The 22,682-nt window shown below is 34.8% G+C and overlaps 1 protein-coding gene across 1 annotated transcript; it reads right to left on the bottom strand.

The window, feature by feature from the left end:
- Positions 1-239: 239 nt before the first annotated feature.
- LOC108473396 (AAA-ATPase At1g43910-like) lies at positions 240-21,219 on the bottom strand. The gene is made up of 3 exons (XM_017774924.2): positions 20,965-21,219; positions 983-2,121; positions 240-895 (listed from the first exon to the last, which is right to left on the bottom strand). The coding sequence occupies exons 2-3, from the start codon at positions 2,072-2,074 to the stop codon at positions 419-421; spliced, it is 1,569 nt and encodes a 522-aa protein (XP_017630413.1). The 5' UTR covers positions 2,075-2,121; positions 20,965-21,219; the 3' UTR covers positions 240-418.
- Between the last annotated feature and the right edge of the window lie 1,463 nt (positions 21,220-22,682).

Raw genomic sequence — 22,682 nt, 5'->3', positions numbered from 1 at the left:
AATTAGTCTCGGATGGTCCAAGGTGGTAAATAAAAATCGACAAAAAAAATCAAGCGTCCACTAAATTGGAGAGAACGATAACAAAATCTTTCTTAAAATCACTTACAAAAGAAAGATTGAGTGCATAAGTAAAACTAAAAAATGTACTATAAAATTAGTCAAAAACTTCTTAGTCTTATTAAACAATGAAAAACAATATATATATATATATATATATATAAAACATTTAATACATCACATTCAAATCAATTTATAAAATTATTTATTATTATGAAATTATCTATAAAAACAAATTAAAAAACTGACAAACAAATATCACCTTCTAAGAGAAATTGTTCATCACTGATGGGGTTTCAACGAGTACAAAAACTTTCATCTTCCCATCACTCGTAATTCCATGATTTGACAGATAGCTAAACTAAGTCAAATATATGCATCTTGTTTCGGACTCAGCAAGCATTGAATTTTGTCTTTCAACCTCCATTTCTTCTGTTACTTCCTCTTCTTCAATACTATTTTCCTTCTCTTCAACTGCAGCTTCCTCTATATCCTTCTTGGTGTTGAGAAATTCGATGAGACCTTGGAGTGCAACTTCGGGTTCATCACTGATCATCAGTTGTTGTGCCACTTCAGCTGGAGTCACTTCAATGCTTTTAATCATATCATCAATGCATCCAAACCGTTTGTCATCTTTGATCCCAAGATATGAAGCTGCAAGTTTTCTGAATCCTGCTGGACTACAATATCCCATGTAAATATGCACATCCATTCGCCCTGGCCGTAGCAGCGCTGGATCCAACTTTTCTTTATGATTTGTAGTGAAGATTATGATTCTTTCGTTCCCACAGCTCGACCACAATCCATCAATGAAGTTGAGTAAGCCTGACAGTGTTACCTACAGAATCATGTTAAATTAGACTTTAGAAACTTGTTTTTTTAACTTTAATGAAACCAAGATAAAGTAAAGAAACAAATGAATTACCCCTGGATCGATAGAGAAGGGACGTTTGATTTCATCTCTATCTTCATCATCTTCTTCTTCTTCTTCACCTTTTTCCTTGACCTTGGTTCGATTATGTGACACTTTGGTGCCACAATCTATGTCTTCAATAAGCAGAATGGAGCGGTTCGTGGTGGATGTGAGTATGCGTCTGAGATCGGAATCGTTTCTAACGCTTTGAAACTGGAGATCATATACATCATATCTCATGTAATTCGCAATTGCAGCAACTAGTGATGATTTTCCTGTCCCAGGTGGACCATACAAAAGGTACCCTCGTTTCCAAGCCCTGCCAACGTTCTCGAAGAACTCCTTGCGTTCCACGAATGAGTCAAGATCCTTCATTATGAACTCCTTAAGGTGGGGATCCATTGCCAGGGTCTCAAATGTTGCAGGGTGCTTGAAAACTGTGGGCTCCCACAGGGAGCACTCTTGATCGTATGTGTAAATACTGAGGCTCTCACTCTTGTTTATAATTTCTTGTGCAGTCTTGTTAATAAAAGGGAAGTACCTTTGCTCAACTCTTTCTCTATCTCTTTTCTTGCAGGTCAAGCTGAAGAATCTCTTAGGGGGGACGTAAAACTTTTTTGGGTCAATGGAAGATAAAGTCCATTCCAAGCGCATGCCATCATAATCATCCTTGATCCTGCAATCTAGAGGGATGCTTCGTTTTGGTGGTGCGGTGGGATCACAGGAGTCATCGTAACCTACGAGAATACTGTCGCTGGAGGGTCCAATTATGGTGGGCAAGTACATCTCCGCAGCTCGAAACATTTGGTTATAACCGGCGCGCCATCGATCTTCAATTACGAAGGTGAAGTCTGATGATAAGTAAGCAGCTGTGAAGTCGTAAATCTTAGAGGCGATGTAGTTTTGCATCCTTTCAGGGAGCATTTCATTTAAGATGGTACGGAATAACATAGCCATGGCTGAAAAAGAGGCATAAGCGGAGAGAATAGTAGACAAAGAAGGTAACTCCTTCAACATTGTACCCAATCCTATATCCTTCTGTGTTGAGAAAAAAATAAATGGAGAAGTTGAGTGAAGGGTGAGGAACACTCGGTACATTTGCATTCCCTTGTATATCTCATAAGATTAGTATGCGAAACTGTGGAAATCTCCTGGAAATAAACATGAACAGTGTGAACAGGCTAATGGACCCACTTCAGTACTCTATAATATATTGGCGGATTTTAAATCATTAGCTTCTAGAGGAACCATATTTTAGGTTTTAAATATGATTTTTAATCATATAATATTTTGTGCAGAAAGTTGTAAATTTGGACTGTTTTGCAAAGAAATTAAAAGTCGTTTGGACATTGAGTGAATGTTCATATGCATGCTTTGCTAACTCATTGGATAAATTAATATACTTCCTGGCACTTAAAAGAACTATTGCCCCTCTGAGCTATAAAAAGTAGTCAGTTTTTCTAATTTATAAACAGGGTATGTCTGCATACATATGTGGTAGGTGGCTAATTTTAGGTACACCATATAATATAACTAATATATAAACTTATTAAGCAAACATATTAAATCCTGTATCAGAATAAAAGAAGTATGAAAAGGTCGGGTTTTCAACCGGCCATGAATGATTTTGACTCCATAAAAGAAATGCAAATTTTCAAAACAAACAACTAGAAATTAACAAAGGAAAATGCAAAGATGATTACGATGAATGATTTTAACCGGCCATGAATGATTTTGACTCCATGCTCCTTTAAATTCCTTACAATTCAATAACTAAAATAATTACTCTAACTAATCTTTTACGATGTAAACAGGAAAGAAATATCAATAATCTTCTTTTGTTTAAAATATAATATATAATATTTCATACAGAAACGAAGTCAAAAATCTTTTTAAGGGATCGAATTATATTATAACTTTTACGATATTAAAATGTAATTTTACCATTTTAAATAATTTTAAAGGATTAAATCAATTTTTTATTATTTTTAGGAAGAGTCGAGTACAATTTTATCTTTACTAATTTAAAATTTTAAAACTTTAAATTACCTAAATAAAAATTAGACAGGACGCTTAAACTAATCGAAAAACAAAGGAGATTTTTTCCTTCAAATCTAAAATTAATTTAATCATAACCTTGTTTTAAGTTTAATAAATTTAATTTAATAAGATAATTTACCATTAAACTCATAAAAATATTAATTAAACTTTAAAATTATCCCGATCCAAAACTTCTAAATTTGTTATTTCATAATTTGATCTAATTTTATGGTTTATATTTAAAATTCATGACCACTAATTTTAATAATATTATCTCTAAGGTTTGAACTTTTATATTTTTTTAGAAGTATAATGTATCTTACCACTACACCAAACATTCATTAGTTACTATTAAATAATTTATTATGTCCTATATTTTAAAAACATATAGTAATGTAGCATATACACTTGTCCATTTTTTTTATAATTGGACAAATATTATATTTTCTTATTTTATTTTTAATAAATGTAAAAAAAATATTTTTTTTTATTTTGGGTTTTATGAAGATCTTTTTTTGTCTAAAATTCTTGTTGTTCGAGAGGTTTTTTCCTATTTAAGGTTTTTATATTTGGACAATTTTATAATGGAGACTGATAGTCAATGTCTTTGACAAGCTTTCTATCATGGTTATGAAGATGCCTTGGACTCAAGATTATTACTTAAAGATTGTTTTACTATTGCCTCTATTGTAACATCCCGCTCGGCAAAGTCCTAACTATTTAAGTGTCGTTTATAAAAGTAAAGCTTAAGGGTAAGTTTCAAGTGTCCAACGTTAAGACTCGATTAAGTGTACAACGTATAGGATCTTATGAGAGAACATCTGAATGCACCAGTGATGCCCTGGTCTGGCGGACTCTGAATGAAAAGAAAGGAACCTATGGCGAACTCTGGTATGTACAACATATAAGATATTCTAAAAGAACAAAACTTAGTCAACTCTGAAGAAAGGTAAGTATAACGAAGCAATGAGTGCTAGTAAGAATATATTTGAGTAAGGCGCATAGTACAAAGAAGTACTATTGGCGAAGTAGTGTTCGTCCAAAAGCCCTATTCAGTGAATAGAACGGGCGGACTTCAACATGAAAATAAATAGACAAGGACTCCCCGTCAGATTACAATGACAAGTGAAATATAAGTGGTAATCCAAAAAGAATGGTTATAAGGTATGAGTCCACACCAGTGATATAGTACATCCAGTGACCAATGTGGTCCCATAACAGCTAAATTGTGAGGAATGTTGGTTAGGAATTAACCAAACGTGAACTAAGAAAGGTTAAGGGCTAAAGGAGTAATCGAGTAAGTTTTTAAAGGTGACAAATTTTGATAAGGCCACTCAGTCTTGATGTGACGTTTACCAAGTTCCCATAGAAACTTGGGTCAAGTTAAAAGGACACTCCGATTGGGTTAAGAAAAATGTTATCTTCTTTCCTCTTTTTTTTCCCCTCAAAAATAAAAAGGATTTAGAACTAAAGAGAGATAGAAACATTGCTCTAAGCTGAGTTAGGAATCTTGGATATCTCTAGTGATTTTCTTCACTATAAGGTACATTTCATGACTCTATTTGTCAAACATATATCTATAAGTATGATTGAAGAAATATGGCTTTGAGAGATGTCTGGATTAAAATGATGAAAATGGTTACCCGGATGGGTTCCAATGAAATATTTCTGTTCTGCAAGGTAAAGGAGGTTGTAACATCCTGCTGAATGATGGATCTGAAGGCTAAGATACTTTTTAAGGTTATCAGGTGAGTTTCTGAACTGATTCATGCATGTATAGTATGCCTCCTAGGAACTTCTATGCTAAGTAACCAAATTGTGAAATAGAATTAGTGAAATGAGATGTGATGACTTTGATGAGGAACCTAAGATTTATGAACTTGCATGTATGGATTACATGAAATTTCATAGTCAAAGTATGAAACCTAAATCTTGAGGTTAAAGTATGATTGTGTCTGGATAATACAAATGTGTTGATGTGTCTGAAAGGTTTGGATGTGTCTATTACGAGTAAGTGAAGTTTTGAAAAGATGGGTCTAAGCATGACAAGTTTGTATTTGTCTCCAAAGTCGTCAAAGGGGTCCGTCGGGACTAAAAACACGAATCTCTGAAACAAAAAGTCCATGGCCATAGCATTAAAGGACAATATTGTGCAAGATTGTAACTGGTGGGTTATGGCATTATATGGGGAAAAGACTATATTGTATAAGACCGCAATTGGTAAGTTATGGCATCATATGGGGAGAAGACTATATTATGTAATACCGTAACTGGTAAGTTATGGCATCATATGGAAAATAATAATAAAGGTTATTACCTAATATGGTTCTCTGTGTGTTTCAAAATGATTAGGGGCAAACCTCACTAAGTGTGAGTTTAAGCAAATCACTATCGTTTAAAACATCAGTAAAAGAACGTCTTTGTGGCATAACTCTGGACAGAAAAGCCTTTGTGGCGAGTAGTGGTTGTAAAGGAAAGCCTTGTGGCTAGTAGTGCATGTAAATGATAGCCTTTGTAGCGAGTACTAGATGTAAAGGACAACCTTTGTGGCATAATTCTAGACAGGAAAGCCTTTGTGACTAGTATTGGATGTAAATGATAGCTTTTGTGGCACAACTCTAGATAGGAAAACCTCTGTAGCGAGTACTAGATGTAAGGGATGCCTTTGTGGCAAAACTCTAGAAAGGTAAGCCCTTATGACAATGTCTGTTTAAGAACGTCTTTATGGTAAATCTCTGAGAAGAAACATCTTTGTGATGATCTCTGTTAAAAGAAAGTCTTTGTGGCAAGTACTGGATGTAAATGATGCCTTTATGGCAGAACTTTGGAAAGGTAAGTCCTTGTGGCAACCTTTGTTTAAGAACGCTTTTGTAGAAAATCTTTAAAAGGAAACATCTTAGTGGCAATCTCTGTTAAAGGAAAGTTTTTCTGGTAATTTTCGTAAAGAAAGCCTTCGTAGCTATATCTGAAAAGGAACACCTTCGTGGTGCAACGTAAGGATAGGATGCCTTAGTGACAGCTCTGTAAAAGAAAACTCTTATGGCAAATACAAAGGAAGCCTTTGTGGCTATTTAAATAAAGGAATGTCTTCACGACAAAATTCTGGATGAATGGCATGTAAGGAATTAGGAAAGAATGGTATAAATGGTCCTTTGAAGGAAAAGTAAAGATAAGACTCAGAAGATATGGTAAGTAAGAGATAATGTATGGACAAGTAGAAAGAACCAAGTATCCAATGAACTTTGAAAGAAAGGCTCCATATGTAAATTAATCGGTGAACCTCGCATAGTAACAAGAAATGAATAATAAAGCTAGAGCATGCTAGAATAGGTGATGAATCCGAGATATGTGTTATAGGCATGTATAGCTAGTACCCTGAAGTAAGGAAGATCTGAGCAAACTCTGTGTTAAGTAATGGGAGTAGTCTACCTCGCCCGAAGGTAGTGGTAAAATTAGTTAGTATGAAATAAGATTTTAAGTCTATTAATAAGGTGAATGAAATGGTTAAGGACTATGTAAAGATAAGATTTAAGAAATGACATAGAAAGTGAAGAGATGTTAAGCATAACATGCTAAAAAAAAAATATGGTCACTTGAGTTTGGACCTCGAATTTGGAGCCTAGTAGAATGAAGGCTTAATGAATATGAAAGGAAGATAAGTCCTTAAAGACACTAAGAGGAAGAAAAATGTCAAAATAGAAAAAATAATTATAGTTATTTACTGTTTTAGGTTTTAAAGGAGTATGCGTCGAGGGACGATGCCAGGGCTACGTCAAGGAGTGACGGATCGGGCTATTATGCATATAGAGGATGTTAAGTGGCATGCTTAAGTCTGAGCATAAGTTTATTAAGTAGTAATCCAATGTGTATACAGTAGACTGAAAGATAAAATGGAGAATACTAAATTTTTTTTATCATGAATTGTAAATGTAACCATACAATGCACACCTATAAAAGGCTCTGTCACATTCATAGGTAGAACTTGTCCATAGGCAAAAACTTAAAGTTACATCTGTTATGGGAAGTAACACCCAAAACTCAGATTCAATTCATCGGGTCAAGTAGAGAGCATTACATATACTTTTCAATTTTTTCTTTATGTTGGATTTATAAGAACGCTAATAACGTTGCTTATGTTTGTGAAAGAGAAACTTTATGGAGAGTGAACTACATGGATTGCACTGTTTGTACTCCTATTACTCGTATTGTATATGCTGATAAATTGTCTAACTTGAAAGCTAAGGAAGGAAGCTAGATTTGAGTGTATTGAATAAGTCTGATGACTGGAGTTTAGATTCTCTCTTTATTATATCCGTATTAACTTTTACCTGTTTAATCTATTAATGAATTTTTTTACTAAAAAAATTATAATAAAGTATTTAAATCCTTAAAAATAAAATGAACCTTCTAAAAAAAGAAAAAGAGAAGTTGGAAAACATTTAGTGGTAGTAAGTGATGTAGACCAATAAAATAGAGTGGATGGGATGTCAATGAGTTAGCTTGAAATGCAAGTAGTTATGTTCTGTAAGCGCAAGAAATAAATATAATAGACTGTGTATTAAAATAATTGACATAAAAAAACACTACGTATTAAAATTATTAAAATTGGGTTTGGAAGTCATTTTTAATTTGTAAAGGTAGGCAACTACAAGTAGAATTAATCATTGGCAGGATGGAATCATGTTTGTGTTGAATTAATGTGAAGCTCGTTTTTTAGGTTTGGGTTCAACTAGACCTGAAAAATGGGTTTAAAATTTTGTCTAAACTCGACTCAAATAAAAAATGCTAAACCTGAGATTGGTTCGCCCGTATTAAAAATTTTATATTATTTTTATATAAAACAAATTTATAAAATACAATACATCAAATACACTAAGATCAATAAAATAAATGTTTCCCAATAAATTGAAAATATATTAAAAAAGTATTTATACTTAAATAATACTAAAATAATTACAAATTAGCAAATAAATGCCTCTAAAATAGTAGCAAAATTAATAATAAAACAAGAGTTATATAATATCCAAACAATAATAATAAAATAGTAGCAATATAATAGCAAAATGACATCAAAACAGCATCAGGAGATAAAATTTTAGGCAAATTTGAGCCCAGCTGAGTCAAAAAATATTATCTGAGGCCCAGAATGTTTAAAAAATTGGGTTTTTATTTTTTATCCCAACCTATTTTTCAAACCTGTATTTTTGCTCAAATCATCTCATTTTTGCTTAAACCTATACTCAAGTCTAGTTACAAGTAATAGATTTATTTAATGTTGATAAATATATATATCATGTAGATGGGAAACACTGACTGAGTGAGTACCAAAATCATTTGCAACAACTATGACCCAGTACAAATGGATACCTCAAGTGCTTCTATAAACCCATGGTAGTCAAAATATTTATTTTTGCCAATAATTTGTATCCAGAGATCAAATATGTTTGACCATTAACTTTTCTTTATATCAAAAGTTTAGTGGTATTGATAATAGATAGCTAATATTCTCTTAATGGAGGTCACGGTGGCCAGAAAACTTGATAGTTCAAACAATGATGTCAGAAAGGCAACAAAGAAAGTTCGTAGAAGATCGAAGGTTTCTACAGAGCCGGACTATCCCAAGATCGATAAGAATAGATGGTAGATTCCAGATCTCAGTTTGGCAAAGGCTTTATACAAGGCCACATTGTCAGGTATGGCTCAGAATTCGGATTAGACAAATAGGATGGAAGAGGTTTTTGAATTGCCAGAGGCGAATGTGATAATGGAGATGGTGGATGGAATACTATCAATCACTTTTTCCGATCGAGTTCATAAGTTTATAGAACGGAAGATGTCAAAAACTCTAATTTTTAAACTCTTAGTTGTAGAATTGGCTTTCATGCTTTGCTTAGTAAGACTAGTATTTTATGGAAACTGATGAATCTTATCCAGTTGATGGACTTGGAGAATGATTTTTGCTTGGTTCATTTTAACAATAAAGAGGACTATGATCGAATACTGGTAGGAGGGTCGTGTGTTTTCTATGGTTAGTATTTAACGGTGTGCCCTTGGTCATCAGACTCCTTTACCACTGAAATTGGAATCAATGTTCAGGTAGTTTGGATAATACTGCCTAGTCTTCCAGAAGGCTACTATTCTGACTACTGCGTGCTATCGGATAAGTTATTAGTCCAGTCGTAAAACTTGACACCCATACGGGCTTTACCAGGAGGGGTAAGTTTGCATGCTTAGCTGTTTGTGTTGATTTTAAGAAATCGTGTGTTCAAAAAAAAAAAAGATAAAGGGCCGAACACAACGTGTGGAATATGAATCTTTACCTAACGTTTGATTCAATTGTGGTCTCTATGGTTACAGTACTAAAGGTTGTGCGTGTATGAATATTCCTTCGTCTGGTGTTAGTAACAATAGTGCTTTTGTGGTTGATGAGAAATATAACGACCTGAAAGTTTGGGTTGTTGAGAAACATACTTCCGGGACCCCCTTGTGTGTCGGGTTTAAAAATATTAATATTATAATGTTTGGAGTTTTCTTTAGAAGTTAATCAAATATTAAAGTAGTAAATTTAATTGATAAAGACTAAATTAATTATGAGAAAGAAATAGTTACAAGGACTATTTAAGTAAATAACTCATTATTTATATTAGTCAAATGGAGTTAATTGACTTATATATATAAATATATGTATATGTATATATATAGATATGTAGGTGATATCATCAATAGTTATTATAGGATGACTATTATGTGTTAGAGTTAGTAAAAGAAATAAAGAAAAGAAAAGAAATAGAAGAGTTAGTAGGAAAGAAAAAGAGGAAGAAAAAGCTTCATCTTTGCTCTTACCTACCGAAAATGGAGAGAGAGATTTCAACCATTTTGTTCAATCTTTAAAGCTTAAATTTTTTGGTAATTTTTAGTTTTTGTTTCATGGATTTTGTGTTTTTTGGAGTCCTAAGATCATGAGCTAGTTTACCCAAGTTGAAATTTTAAGAATGAATGGAAATTATTAAAGTTTCCATGGTTGAGAAGCTCAAAAGTTTTGGGGTTATTTCGTTGAATACTAAATGTATTTGAGGTGATAATGTGAGTATAAGTTTTGTAGACTAAGTGGGTCGTGTTGTGAGTGATTTTATTGGTAAAAATTTCTAGAGATTTGAATAAAGTAAACTCAAAGATACATAGTTAAATAGTTAAATTTTTGGCAAAAATAGTGGATTGATTTGGGTGGATTATATTTAGCTGGAATGCTTTTAAGTTAAATGTAAATGTTGAAGATTGAATGTGGTCAAATCCTATGTTTGGTATTAGGGATCAAATTAAACAAGTGACTAAATGTTGGGACAATTTTATAATAATAGTAGAATAATGTGATTGTATAAATGTAATTATTAGATTAATGACATAGCATTGATTGAATGAAATTGTGAACTTTGGTAAAAGAACGAATCAATTAGACGTGAATCGAGGAAAAACAAAAGTAACGGAGTACTATCGACCTCACTAATACGACTATTTTGTTAAGATAAGTTCGAAGACTCGTACTTGATTTTACTTCTAATTAACATTTAAATTTGGTAATGTTAAATTTGCTCATGATATGAAATGTATCTATGTTATTGAATAATAATAAAGAAAATGAGTGAGGAAAAATGTTGAAGTAAACAATTGTATAACCATCGACATGTTCGACTAGCGCTGGGTGCAAATCTTCGTCAGCTTGTCTGACTAGTGCTGGGCACATAGCTATCGGTTAATCCGACTAGTGTAGGGTGCAATTACCGTTGGTTTATCCAACTAGAGCTGGGTTCATAATTATTATCTTTGGTGAATCCGACTAGCACTGGATGCAAACATTGTTGGTTAATCCAACTAGGGCTGGGCTCACCTTCATTACCGTTAGATAATCCGGCTAGCACTGGGCGCAACCTCTTTTTGCGGTTTATTGCTAGGCATTGGGTGCCACATCTTTAATTGATTTCATGATAAAGTTACTTGAATTATTGAGAGAAATTGAAATCTTATTTAGCTAAGTTAGAATTTCATATTAAGAGAGGTGGGAATTGTGTTTAGCTAATAAATGAAACCTATTAATGATAAATTGATTTACATGTTGCAGGTTAGATATATAATAGAATTGGACTTGGCATCCAGTGAGAATCCCGTGCTCAAAGTTGGTGACGTTTCTTTTTTTTTTTGTGTTTTGGCATTTATCTAGGATGCAAAATTAATGATAGTGTCCTTTTGTTTAACGAACTCTAGAGTACGAATTTCTTTTGTAAGTGTATATAATTGTAAATGCTTGTTAACATTTTATACTATGTTAAAAATGATGTTGCTTAAATGAGTTGAACATGAATGATAAATGAAGAATGTGCATTTTAACAAATTCAATGTTGTATATGATGATGATACATGTTTTAAGTCTAATTTTAGGTTGGTATCTAATTGGGTGAGAAATAAGGCTTGAAAAATAGCTTATTTTTGTCCACACGGGCACAGACACGGGCATGTGTCTCAGCCGTGTGTGACACACGGTCATGCACATTGGCGTGTGGTTTGGCAGTGTGTCCCCTGTATCCTTAAATATAGAAACAAAATACTTAGGTAATTTCACACGGGCGTGTGACTTGGCTGTGTAACCACTGCACCTAAATTGTGAATTTTACATTGTTCACACGGCCTAGCACACGAGTGTGTGGTTGGCCGTGTGACCCAAGTCAGAGGGTTACACGGGTATGGACAGGGGTTAGGACACAGCTGTGTGCCTCACATTGAATGTCTATACGGCCTGGTATACGGGTATGTCACTTGGCTCACACGGTCTGGCCACACGGGCGTGTATACCCTGTATCTTTGAAAATTTTCTATGTTTTTCGAAAAATTTCTTGAGTATCTGGTTTAACCCCAAACTAATTTTAATAATTATTTTCGACCTTCAAGGGCTTATACTAGGGACCATATGAACGTTAATGAATAATTTGTAAATTGAATGAAATATATGCATGAGATGTTTGATTGATTAAGTTATAAGTATGGTAATGCTCTGTAACCCTGTTCTGAAAACGGATATGGGTTTAGGGTGTTACATTTAGTGATATCAGTGTGTACAGGTTTAGCTAATTCTCGGACTAAATCAAGCTCAGAAGTGAGTCTAGAGGTACATGCGAAAGTCGAGTCGAGTTTGAGTCGGGATTAGATGCTAATAATCATGTTTTATTTATATGTAAAGATGTCAGATGATACTAATGATGTAGCCAATCAAGAAGTACATATTGGTGATGAATCCACTGGGGAATTTGATGAATTTTAGTATATAACACCGAGTGTACACATTGACAGGGTACAAAAACCTAATACTAATAGTGGCCCAATTGAAAGGCAATCTGATAATGATGTATTACGAGCGATAACGGATGCTCTTTAGAGGGTAACGAGAGTCTCTCCACTCCCAACGACCACATCTGTGGCTAGACGATCTCTTATTAAAGAACTATGGAGGTACGACACTACCGAGTTTGCTGGAACAAAAGGAGTTGACCCCTCAACGGCAGAAGTTTGGTTAGAATCAACGACTCGAATCTTGCAACAGCTAGAATACACTACCTGAGAGAGCGTTATCTGTGCAGTTTCACTATTATAAGGAGAAGCCTATGCATAGTGGAACATAGTTACAAGGCATGTTACTATAGAAGTAGCCGATTGGGAATTTTTCCAAGCTGAATTTCGGAAGAAATACGTTGGTGAGCTTTATCTTGAAGATAAGAAACAATAATTTCTCATGTTAAAATAAAAAATGTCGATAGTAAACTATGAAAGGGAATACTCGTGATTTAGCAAGTATGGGAAAGAACTGATTCCTACGGAGGAGGAAAATTGCAAACGTTACCTTTGGGGCATGCGCAATGAAATTCAGACCCAACTAGTAGTATTGAGAATTAAAGAGTTTACGGATTTATCAGAACGAGCAAAAATGGTCGAACAATCTCTGGTATTATGCAAAAAGGTTAAACCCCCTAGTACTACAAGTAAACGATTCGGGAACTTCAATTTTTCCTCTGCATAAAAAAGAAGTAGAGAATTACGAGAAATTGGAAAATCAACTGCAAGATCGAGTATGCCAATTAAAGTGCAAGATCGTCAACCTACGGTATCAGTGGGTAGTGTAAAGGGACCGAATAGAGTTTCAGAGACGCAAAATTGTGAACATTATGAAAAAAAGCACTGGGGAAAATGCTGGAAATTAACGAAAGGATGCTTTCATTGTGGGTCATTAAAGCATTTTGCTAGAGAATGTCCGAAGCGCGAAAATGATTCACCCGATGATTCTCTGATAGCCGTTTCTGCGATGAGGGGCCGAGGGATGAGTAGAAGTAGATTAGTTTCGAGGGGAGGATCGAGAAAGAAGGATGATATAGTCACTCATTAGTTTGAGACCAGAGCATTTGCACATGTTTATGCAGTGCGAACCTATGATGAAAGGGATGCTACCGATGTTGTCGCAGGTATTTTTCTACTATTCTCCACACCCATTTATACTTTAATATATCCGTGCTCTTCTCACTCATATGTCAATTCTGATATGGTTAAATATGGGAATATGAACTATGAAATGTCGTATATAGCCATGTGTGTGTCAAGTCTCTTGGGTCAAACTGTATTAGTAGACCAAGTTTGTAAACGTTGTCGTTTAGAGATTCAAAATCTAGTGTTTCCTGTAGATTTATTGATTATGCCTTTTGGCAATTTTGATGTAATATTGGGTATTGATTGGTTGACTGAACATGGAATAGTTCTGGATTGTCACAAAAAAAAGTTTTTGATCTAAGATAAAGAGGGGAAAGTCATAGAGGTTTGTGGTGTTAAAACAAATAGGCCAAATCAGATTATTTCTTTGATGCAAGTAGATAAATTGTTGAAGCAATGTTGTGAAGCTTTCTTAGCATATGTCATTAACTCGAAAACAGAAAGCGAAGACATTATTAGTATTTGGACTGTTAGCGAGTTTTCTGACGTATTTTTGAGAAATTACCGGGATTACCATCGGATAGAGATGTCGAATTTGCAATCGAAGTGTTTTCTGGTGCGGCTCTCGTATCTATAGCTCCATATCGAATGGCTCCAACTGAGTTAAAGGAAATTGAAAGTTTAGCTATAGAATTTGTTGGAACGTGGTTTTATTCTCCCAAGTATATCATCTGGATGAGCTTCGGTGTTGTTTGTTAAAAAGAAAGATGGTTTGATACGACTCTGCATTTATTATCATCAGTTGAACAAGTTGACAATTAAGAATCGATACCCCCTTCCGTGTATCGACGACTTGTTTGACCAACTTAAAAGAGTTTCTATCTTCTCCAAGATCCACCTGAGATCGGGATACTATCAGTTGAAAATAAAGGATAGTGATGTACCAAAAACAGCCTTCTGAACACGTTACGGTCACTATGAATTTTTAGTGATGCTTTCGGATTAACAAATGCTCCAGCAGCGTTTATGGATCTAATGAACTGTATTTTTCAATCGTATCTTGATTAGTTTGTGGTTGTTTTCATCGATGATATTCTGATTTATTCAAAATCAAAAGTTGAACATGAACAACACTTACGAACCGAGTTGCGAGTGTTGTGAGAGAAGCAGTTGTTTGGAAAATTCAGCAAATGTGAATTTTGGTTAACTAAGGTGTTATTCTTGGGACACGTGATATCAGTGGATGGAATTCGAGTAGATCTAAAAAAGATTGAAGCAATCGTTCAATGGAAAACATCGAAGAAGTTCGCAGTTTTATGGGTTTGGCCAGGTATTATCGAAGATTGTAAATGGCTTCTCAAAGATAGCAATGGCAATAACAAAACTCCTTCAAAAAAATGTACAGTTTGTTTGGAATAAGAAGTGCCAAGAGAGCTTTGATAAGTTAAAGCAGTTATTGACAGAAGCATCGATTTTAACTCTACCCGAGTCAGGAAAGGAATTCATGGTGTATAGTGATGCTTCACTAAGTGGTTTAGGCTGTGTCCTAATGCAAGAAGGAAAAGTAATTTCGTACGTGTCTCGACAGTTGAAGACTCATGAACTTAATTATTTGACCCACGATTTGAAGTTAGCTGTGGTAATTTTTACTTTGAAGATTTAGAGACATTATCTATACGGTGAAAAATGCCATATATACACAGATCATAAAAGTCTTAAATATTTCCTAACCTAAAAGGAGTTAAATTTAAGACAACGGCTTTGGATCAAACCTTTGAAAAATTATGACTGTGTTATAGATTACCATCCGAGTAAAGCCAATGTTGTAGCAGATGCACTAAGCAGAAAAGTAGTAGCTGACTTACGAGCAATGTTTGCTTGACTCAGTGTTAACGACGATGGCAGTCTTTTGGCCGAATTGAGAATCAAACCTGTATTATTCGATGAAATTAGAAAATCACAGTTGTTGGATAGTAAATTATCAGAGAAAATAAAAATGGTTCAAGATGAATCAATTGAAGATTTCAGCATCGGTGATCGGGGTTGCTTACGATTCCGTAATCGAGTATGTGTCCCTAATGTTGTGGAATTAAAAGAACTTATTTTACGAAAGGCATACGATAGTCCTTTTTTCCTACACCCAGGAGGAATAAAAATGTATTGAGACCTTCGAAACTTGTATTGGTGGCTGGGCATGAAAAGAGAAACAGTGGAATTTGTAACTAAATGCATAACCTGTCAAAAGATCAAGGCGGAACATCAAGTCCCCATAGGATTGCTTCAACCTATTTCTATTCCTCAATGGAAATGGGAGCATATAACCATGGATTTCGTCACCGGGTTACCGCTATCTTCAACCAAGAAAAATGTGGCATATGTGATAGTCGATCATTTCACAAAGTTGGCTCATTTCATCGCGATACAAATAGATTGGACTCTACAAAAGCTAGCTGAAGTCTATATTCAAGAAATTGTCAGATTACACGGCATACCTATCTCAATTATATCAGATCGGGATGCCCGATTCACTGCACGATTTTGGAAGTAATTACATGAATTACTTGGTACTAGGCTAAATTTTAGCATAACTTTTCACCCTGAAATGAATGGACAATCTGAACGTGTTATTCAAATTCTAGAAGATATGCTTCGAGCCTGTATGATCAACTTTGAATATGGTTGGGAACATTTTTTACATTTGTTCGAGTTCGTGTATAATAATAGTTTTCAATCAAGCATTCAAATGGCTCCTTACGAAGCTTTGTATGATCGAAAATTTAGAACACATGTATGTTGGTCTGAATTAAGCGAGAAGAGAGTAATTGGGGTAGAGTTGATTCAAGAAACAGAAAGTATGGTTAAAGTGATCCGGGACAGATTAAAAGCGACTTTCAACAGACAAAAAATGTACGCAGATTTGAAATACTGAGACATTGAATTCTCAGTGGGTGATAAAGTATTTTTAAGGGTATCTCCGTGGAAAAAAGTTTTGCAATTCGGGAGAAAAGAGAAATTAATCCCCCACTTTATAGGTCCGTATGAGATTACTGAGAGAGTCGGACCTGTTGCCTATCACCTAACACTACATATAGAACTATAGAGAATTCATGATGTTTTTCATGTGTCGATGCTTAGAAGATATCGGTCGGATCCGTCTTGTAATCTATCGCAGGAGGAAATTGTACAGTTTGATTTGACTATGAAGAGGAATCGGTCAAAATTTTAACTCGTGAAGTAAAAGAATTACGTAACAAATGAGTTTCGTTAGTCATAGTCCTTTGGCGTAGTCATAATGTCGAGGAAGCCACATGAGAGTCGAAAGAAACAATGAGATCACAATGCCCTTACCTCTTTTTAGGTAAATTTTGGGGATAAAATTTCTTAAGGGGGAGAGGTTGTAACGACCTGAAAGTTGGGTTTGTTGAAAAACATACTTCCCAGACCCCGCCCTTGTGTGTTGGGTGTAAAAATATTAATATTATAATGTTTGGAGTTTTTTTTAGAAGTTAATCGAATAGTAAAGTAGTAAATTTAATTGATAGGGACTAAATTAATTATGAGAAAAGAATAGTTACAAGGACTATTTAAGTAAATAACTCATTATTTATATTAGTCAAATGGAGTTAGTGGACATATAGATATAAATATATGTATATGTATACATATAGATATGTAGGTGATATCATCAATAGTTATTATAGGATAACTATTATGTGTTAGAGTTAGTAAAAGAAATAAATAAAAGAAAAGAAATAAAAGAGTTAGTAGGAAAAAAAAAGAAAAAAAAAAGCTTCATCTTTGCTCTTACCTGCCGAAAATAGGGAGAAAGATTTCAACCATTTTGTTCAATCTTTAAAGCTCAAATTGGTTAGTAATTTTTAGTTTTTGTTTCATGGATTTTGTGTTTTTGGAATCCTAAGATCATGAGCTAGTTTACCCAAGTTGAAATTTTAAGAATGAATGGAAATTATGAAAGTTTCCATGGTTGAGAAGCTCAAAAGTTTTGGGGTTATTTTGTTGAATACTAAATGTATTTGAGGTGATAATGTGAGTATAAGTTTTGTAGACTAAGTGGGTATTGTTGTGAGTGATTTTATTGGTGAAAATTTCTAGAGATTTGAATGAAGTAAACTCAAAGAAACATAGTTAAATAGTTAAATTTTTTGTAAAAATAGTGGATTGATTTGGGTGGATTATATTTAGTTGGAATGCCTTTAAGTTAAATGTAAATGTGGAAGATTGAATGTGGTTAAATTCTATGTTTGGTATGAGGAATCAAATTAAACAAGTGACTAAATGTTGGGACAATTTTATAATAATAGTAGAATAATGTGATTGTATCAATGTAATTATTAGATTGATGATATAGCATTGATTGAATGAAATTATGAACTTTAGTTAAGGAACGAATCAATTAGACGTGAATCGAGAAAAAACAAAAGTAACGGAGTAGCTATCGGCCTCACTAATACGACTATTTTGTTAAGGTAAGTTCGTAGACTCAAACTTGATTTTACTTGTAATTAACATTTAAATTAAGTAATGTTAAATTTGCTCATGATATGAAATGTATCTATGTTATTGAATAATAATAAAGAAAATGTGTGAGAAAAAATGTTGAAGTAAACAATTGTATAACCGTCAATATGTTAGACTAGTGTTATGCGCAAATCTTTGTCAGCTTGTCTGACTATTGCTGGGCACATAACTGTCGGTTAATCCGACTAGCGCTGGGCACAATTACTGTTGGTTTATCCAACTAGAGCTAGGCTTATAATTATTATCGTCGGTATATTCAACTAGCACTGGGTGCAAACATTGTTAGTTAATCCAACTAGAGCTGAGCTCACCTTCATTACCGTCTGATAATCTGACTCGCACTGGGCACAACCCTTTTCTGCAGTTTACCGCTAGGCACTGGGTGCCACATCGTTAATTGATCTTATGATAAAGTTACTTGAATTATTGAGAGAATTGAAATCTTATTTGGCTAAGTTAGAATTTAATATTAAGAGATGTGGGAATTGTGTTTAGCTAATAAATGAAACCTATTAATGATAAATTGATTTACATGTTGCATGTTAGATATATAGTAGAATTGGACTTGGCATCCAGTGAGAATCCCATACTCAAAGTTAGTGACATTTTATACTATGTTGAAAATGATGTTACTTAAATGAGTTGATATGAATGATAAATAAAGAATGTGCATTTTAACAAATTCAATGTTGTATGTGATGATGATACATGTTTTAAGTTTAATTTTAGGTTGGTATCAAATTGGGTGAGAAATAAGGCTTGGAAAATAGTTTATTTTTTTCCACACGAGCGGAGACACGAGCGTATGTCTCAGCCATGTGTGACACACGGTCATGCGTATGGGCATGCGGTTTGGCCGTGTGTCCCCTGTATACTTAAATATAGAAACAAAATACTCAAGTAATTTCACACGGGTAGTGACACGGGCGTGTGTCTCAGCCGTGTGTCACACACAGCCTAGCACACGGGCGTGTGACTTGGCCGTGTAACCTCTGCATCTAAATTGTGAATTTTACATTGTTCACACGGCCTAGCACACGAGCGTGTAGTTGGCTGTGTGACCCAAGTCAGAGAGTTACACAGGTATGGACAGGGGCTGGGACACGGTCGTGTGCCTCACATTGAATATCCATACGGCCTAAGATACGGGCATGTCGCTCACACGGCCTTGCCACACGGGCGGGTATCCCTTGCATCTTTGAAAAATTTCTATGTTTTTTAAAAAATTTCTTGAGTACCCGGTTTAGCCTCGAACTAATTTTAATGATTATTTTGGACCTTCAAGGGCTTATAATAAGGACCATATAAATGTTTATGAATAATTTGTGAATTGAATGAAATATATGCATGAGATGTTTGATTGATTAAGTTATAAGTCTGATAATGCTCCGTAACCCTGTTCTGGCGATGGATACGGGTTCAGGGTATTACAAGAAATTAAAGCTTCAAAAAAGAGTTGATGTGGAGGACTTTGGCCCATGGATGTTGGTAGAGCATCGACAAAGGAAGAGGCCGGAGTAGGGGGAGACAAGGAGCATAGGTCAAAGAGTGATTCTAGATCAATCACGCTTTGTTGTTTTGGAGAAAAATATGGTGATTGATGATGAATCTTTGAATATGGTTGAAAAACCGACAGAGCAACTAAATGGCCATGAGAGTGGAAATATGGTGTATTCCACAAAACGAATTGCTGGCCCAAGGAAGAATAAACCGAATGCTAAAGGTAAGTAGAGGTGTGCATGGGCCGAGCCGGGCTCACAAAAAATTTTAGGCCCGTTTTCTAGGCCCGGCCCGAAATATGAGCTTAAAATTTTATCCAAGCCCGGCCCGGGGAAAAAATGGTAGGCCCGAGCCCGGCCCGGCCCGGTCATTTTTTTGACTTTTTTATTAAATAAAAATTTTTAAAATTTTGCATAAATTTGATGAGTTTGAAGCATTTTGGAGTGAAAAAAGTTCCATTGAGGTGTTCAATTATTTCCTGTAACCTTTAGTTATGATATGAATTTTATATGAATTTTAAGGATCATGAAAACCATATGAACGTTCTATGGTGTTTTTATCATAGGCATTTGGTTTAGCCTATATGTTCTTTGGTATTTATGTTAGTATGGGTTTTAGGCCTTTCAATGAAGGTTTTATTGAGCATATGGTCTTCGTACTGATTTTAATTATAGTAACAAAGCTGTGTATCTGTTTGATTTGTGTCTAATTTTTGTAGATGGATTAGTATTGGAGACTTCTAATATTGAATATGAGCCTATGGTCTGGACCCAGTGCAATAGTTGTCTTCGAATTAGACTTTGAATTATATCAATTTTTATTTATTTACTTTGTTATTAATTTATAGAAAAGATCAGATTATTTTTGAATTAAAAAGCTACCATTTAAGTTTAAGAATAATTTTTAAATAAAATAAAATGAAAATGATAAATTAAGAAATAAGTATAAGATTAAAATGTGAGAAATGAAAGAAGTGGAGAATGTGCTAAAGCTACAGAGATATAGTTTTTCTTGCTTTGAACGTAATATTACTTAATGGTCTCTTGGGGTACAAAATATTGTAGAAATATCAAGGGCACCAAGGCGCACTTTATGTGCTAAAAGTAGATTAGTCTGCTTAAGGAACAAATGCAATATCAAGCAAAGCAATAGATTAATAAGTTAATAAGTAGATTAGTCTGCTTAAGGAACTAAATCCCATGTTTGCCTACCCTTGTGTGTGTCCAGTGACTTGAATTGCATGTGTTTATATATTTTTGCTTTTAGTTACAATTATTCCGTTCTTACTTTACTGCAACATTTTTGTAGTGGAAATCAACTTTTCCAGATTAGATAAATCCCATTTTGTGTTCATTATTTATTTCATTTTATCTATTTTCCTTCAGTATTTTCATCAAGAAAATTACAGTAAGAAACACGGCAGCAGTGAAGGAGAAGAAAATGAAGCTTACCTTGAAGAAGACAGCAAATGAAGAAGCTGAAAGACAACTGGATCGGCTACCGAGACTGCAAATGAAGAAGCAAAAATGAAGAAGCTGCTGAGCTGAGCTTGAGGCTAAGAGGTGGATCGGCCGACGGACAACTGGACGGTGGAGGTGGTGGTGAGCTAGGGATTTGAGTTTTGGAAATGGAAATGGAAATAAGAGAAGGAAGGCAGCAGCAGCAACTAAACAAAAATATGAAAGAGTGAAGTTACTTAAAAAATTAAAAATAAAAAAATAAAAAATAATTTAATATTAAAATTGGGCTGGGCCCGGGCTAAAAAAATTATACCCGAGGCCTGACCCATTTTTTAAACGGGCCTCATTTTTTGTCTAAGCTCATTTTTCGGACCTATATTTTTACTCGAACCCTTCTATTTTTAAAGTGGGCTTTCGGGCCGGGCGGTCCGGCCCATGCACACCTCGGTAAGGGTGTTACTCATGGAAATGGTTCCAAAGTGGGCCTGAAAGTTTTTAGACCCATTAGTGATAATGTGGGGGCTTCAAATAGAATGGATTTGCGACCTACGGAGGTTATTGGAACGGTTAACACCAAGTCTACTGGGGGAGACCATATTGTGGGATTTCACCCAGTATCCTTAATAGCCAAGCTTGATAAATCGAGGCATCAAACGTTTTGGGTAGTACGCAGTGAAAAAAAAAAAGGGGTTTGTGCAAGGAAAGTTTGGGCATGGATTTGGGTATTGAAAATGGGGTCTTTCGGTTTGGAGTAGCTTCTAACAGTGAGGTCGAAGGACTGTCAGTTTTATTACTAGCCGAAGGGGATTCACAACGGCGCAAACCACCTGATGAGTTAAGTAAATCGCCAGCAGATACTGTGGATTTAGTGACAGCTATGGAGGGTATAATTTATGGGCTGGAGTAGGGTCATGTAACCATGGAGATTTTAGCTGAAAACCCAGAAGATGATGAACCGATGGGTCAATTGGATTCGACTAACGCCAAAGTTAGCTGCTAACATTTTTGTTGCTATTGGGTTTCTCTTTTGTTATTTTATATATGGATACAAAAATCATTTTTTTGAATTTTTAAGGTGAGGGTCATCGAAGCTTCTATAACTTTGTTTTTGAGTATCGAAGGGAGTTTTAACCAGAGATTATTTGTCTTTTTGAAACCTGAACGAGTGGTGCACGTGCTGACAGAATTATTTCTCAAATCGGAATGGCCCGATCATGTAGGATTGAGGCTAATGGTTTTAACGGTTGTATTTGGATCCTTTGAAGTGAGATGGTTTCAATTGATATTCTAGCTGTTCACCCTCAAATGGTTCATATAAAGGTTTGTAGCGAGAATGACTCTTAATAGTTTCCTTTGCACTACGGTTTATGCTAGTCCACAGTAAAGGCAAAAGAAAGATTTCTGGTATATTTTAGGTGTTAAGGCGAACTCAATTTCTGAACCATGGCTAATTGCTGGTGATTTTAACTTGGTGTTAAATGGGTCGAAAAGGGTTGGAAGTGCTTCTTAGACACGACTTGGTTGCAAGTGGGTTCAGTCATTCTTGGTTCACTATAAGATTCGGGATTTGGGTTATAGTGGTCCGCAATTCACTTGGAGTAGAAGGAATCTATCTCAGCGTCTTGATCGGGAAATTTGTAACTCTGAATGGGACTTCTTTGTGCCCAATTGTGCTGTCCGCAATCTTCATAGACTAAAATCAGATTATC

The sequence above is a fragment of the Gossypium arboreum genome, chromosome 11 (assembly GCF_025698485.1).
Source record: "Gossypium arboreum isolate Shixiya-1 chromosome 11, ASM2569848v2, whole genome shotgun sequence".
In the NCBI taxonomy this organism is placed as follows: Eukaryota; Viridiplantae; Streptophyta; class Magnoliopsida; order Malvales; family Malvaceae; genus Gossypium; species Gossypium arboreum.
This window is presented reverse-complemented; position numbering and strand designations above follow the sequence as displayed.